Below are 2,926 nucleotides of genomic sequence, written 5' to 3' on the forward strand. Positions count from 1 at the left end.
GGGGAAGCGCCCGCCCGGTGCGTGCGGCGGGGCCGCGGCCGAGCGCTCCCGGGCGGCGGGGCGGCCGGGCCGGGCACCGGGGAACACCGACGTGCCGGGGGCTGTTTGGTGCCGTCCCCGTCCCCGTTCCCGTCCCGTCCCGCCCCCCCAACAGCTGTTCCCGGCGCTGTCATTGTTGCGTTTTATTATGGATTTGACAAAAGTCCCTCCCCCCCCGCCGCCCCCCCCCCCCCACCCCCGCCGGGCTCCCCGCGCCGCTCCGGCCGGCGCCCCCCCGCCCGCCCGCCCCATCGAGCCGGAGCGGCCCCGGTGACATCAGCCGTCCCCCCGCCGCCGCCGCGGATTGGCGCAGCCCCCCTCCCGCCCGGTGACATCGTTCCTCCCCGGCGCGGCTATAAAGCGGCCGCCGCTCCGCCGCAAGGTGCGCGCTGCTGCCGTGCTCGCCCGTCCCGGCGCGCCGCTTGCCACGGCCGCCCCGCGCACGGTGAGTGCCCCCCGCGCCCGCGCCCCCCGCGCGGACCCCGAGCCCCGGCCCGGCGGACAGGAGCGAGGGGAGGGACGGGACGGGACGGGACGGGACGGGACGGGACGGGACGGGACGGGACGGGGCGGGAGCCGCCCCCGGCGAGGGGAGGGCGGGCAGCGGGGCCGGTCCCGCCGGGGCCGTCGCTCCCCGGCCCGGCGGAGCGGGCTCGCCGACGGGGCGGGCGCGGTGCCCCGGCGAGCCGCGGCGGTCGCTGACGCGGAGCCGCCCGCGGGCTCTCTCCCCTCCCCGCAGGCTGCCCGGTGCGCGCCGCCGCCTCGCCCGCCGGGCCATGGACTCGGACGCCAGCCTGGTTTCCAGCCGCCCGTCCTCCCCGGAGCCCGATGACCTCTTCCTCACGGCCAGGAATAAAGGCAGCGGCGGGGGCTTCACGGGCGGCACCGTGTCCAGCTCCACGCAGAGCGACTCCCCGCCGGAGCTGAGCGCCGAGCTGCGCAGCGCCATGAGCGCTGCGGGGGTGGTGGTGGTGGACAAGCTGGGCTTCAAGTCCTCGTCGTCGTCCTCCTCCTCGTCCTCCTCTTCCTCCTCCAAGAAGGACAAGAAGCAGATGACGGAGCCGGAGCTGCAGCAGCTGCGGCTGAAGATCAACAGCCGGGAGCGCAAGCGGATGCACGACCTGAACATCGCCATGGACGGGCTGCGGGAGGTGATGCCCTACGCGCACGGCCCGTCGGTGCGCAAGCTCTCCAAGATCGCCACGCTCCTGCTGGCGCGCAACTACATCCTCATGCTCACCAACTCCCTGGAGGAGATGAAGCGCCTGGTCAGCGAGATCTACGGCGGCCACCACGCCGGCTTCCACCCCGCCGCCTGCCCCGGCGGCATGGGCGCGCACTCGGCGCCGCTGCCCGGCCACCCGGGCCACCCGGCCTCGCACCCCGTGCACCACCCCATCCTGCCCCCCGCCGCCGTCTCCAGCGCCTCCCTGCCCGGCTCCGGCCTCTCGGCCGTCAGCTCCATCCGGCCCCCGCACGGGCTCCTCAAGTCGCCCTCGGCCGCCGCCGCCGCCGCCGCCGCCGCCGCCCCGCTGGGCAGCAGCTTCCAGCACTGGGGGGGGATGCCGTGCCCCTGCAGCATGTGCCAGGTGTCGGCCCCGCCGCACCACCACGTCTCCGGCATGGGCACCGCCAGCCTGCCCAGATTAGCCACCGACACCAAATGAGCCCCTCGGCGGGGCGGCCCCGCCGCGCTCCCGGCACCTCCAGGACCTACAAACGCTCCCCCGCCGGCGGCAGCGGGACCGCCCCGCTCCGCTCCCGGGGCCGCCGGAGGGGCGGCGGGGGGGGATGGAGCCCGGCCCGGGGTCTGCCCTGCACCCCGAACGCCGGGAGAAACCCCCCGGCACGAGTAAAGCCCCGCGCACCTCCTGTATTTTTAATTTTCCGACGCTGCCGAGGACTCCGGAGGAGGGGAGGGCGGCGGTGCCTGGGCTCGCCGCTAACGGAGGAACCAGAACTGCAGAGGGGCTTTGGCTCGTTCCTTCGTTCGCTCCCTCCCCTCTCCCGGACTCGTTTCTACGCGCAGAGCCTTCCGAGCCGCTCCTGGCTCGCATCCCCCCGGACAGCCCATCCCGGGGGGCTCCGGGGCCGCCAGGAGCGGCGGCGCTCCGCGGGGAGCTGCAGCCGGGAAGGTCGGGCTCTTCCCCGCTCTCCGCGCTCCCGGCCCGCCGGGGGCTGTGTCGGTTTTCTCTCCGGTGCGGGATTTGTAAATAGACCGAAAACGACGCGAGTCCGCTCTGCCTGAGCTTTCCGTCCGTGCACTTGTTCTGTGTCAGCCTCATGAGTGAAAAAGGGGTCGGTTTGCCTTGATTTCCTTCCTTTGGGTTCTTGGGGTTTGTTGGGTTCTTTTAAGCGTATAACACGTTTGTTTCGGTTTTTTTTTTTTTTTTTTTTTGTTTTTTTTTTTTTGTTTTTTTTTTTTTTTACGTTCCTGCCGCCTTTAACAAAGTTTGAACTCTTTAACGCTCTTTCTTGCGTAGGAACTTTCACCCTGTCCGTGTTGCAATACTGAGAACTTGGGCTTGTTTCTGAAATAACAATTTTTCTTATCGCTGCCCCTTGCAGAGATTTTATCATCTGTTTATTTTTGTAAAAAAAAAAAAAAAAAAAAACAAAAAAGAAAAAGAAAAAAAAAGTTGCTAAATAATATTTATTACTTGTTTGGTTGCAAAAAAAAAAAAAAAAAAAAAAAAAAGGGATCCACTGTTGAGATTTTAAAGAAATAAAAAAATAAAAAAAAAAGAAAAGCATTTTAAATAAATGTCCTGTTCCTCTTCCTCGCTGTTCCGGGGAGGCGGAGACAGATGGGGAAGGGATGGGAATATTTTAGGTGCATCCTTGACTTTCGAGAAGTTTTTTGTCAGTTCGCTTCGCCGGCGAATCA

General features: G+C 66.5%; 1 protein-coding gene across 1 annotated transcript; it reads left to right on the forward strand.

Moving 5' to 3' along the window:
• The first annotated feature begins 411 nt into the window (after positions 1–411).
• LOC128783510 (oligodendrocyte transcription factor 2) lies at positions 412–2,703 on the forward strand. Its single transcript, XM_053934284.1, has 2 exons — positions 412–484; positions 779–2,703. The coding sequence occupies exon 2, from the start codon at positions 816–818 to the stop codon at positions 1,704–1,706; it is 891 nt and encodes a 296-aa protein (XP_053790259.1). The 5' UTR covers positions 412–484; positions 779–815; the 3' UTR covers positions 1,707–2,703.
• The last annotated feature ends 223 nt before the right edge of the window (positions 2,704–2,926 follow it).

Source organism: Vidua chalybeata, chromosome 2, assembly GCF_026979565.1.
Source record: "Vidua chalybeata isolate OUT-0048 chromosome 2, bVidCha1 merged haplotype, whole genome shotgun sequence".
Lineage (NCBI taxonomy): Eukaryota > Metazoa > Chordata > Aves > Passeriformes > Viduidae > Vidua > Vidua chalybeata.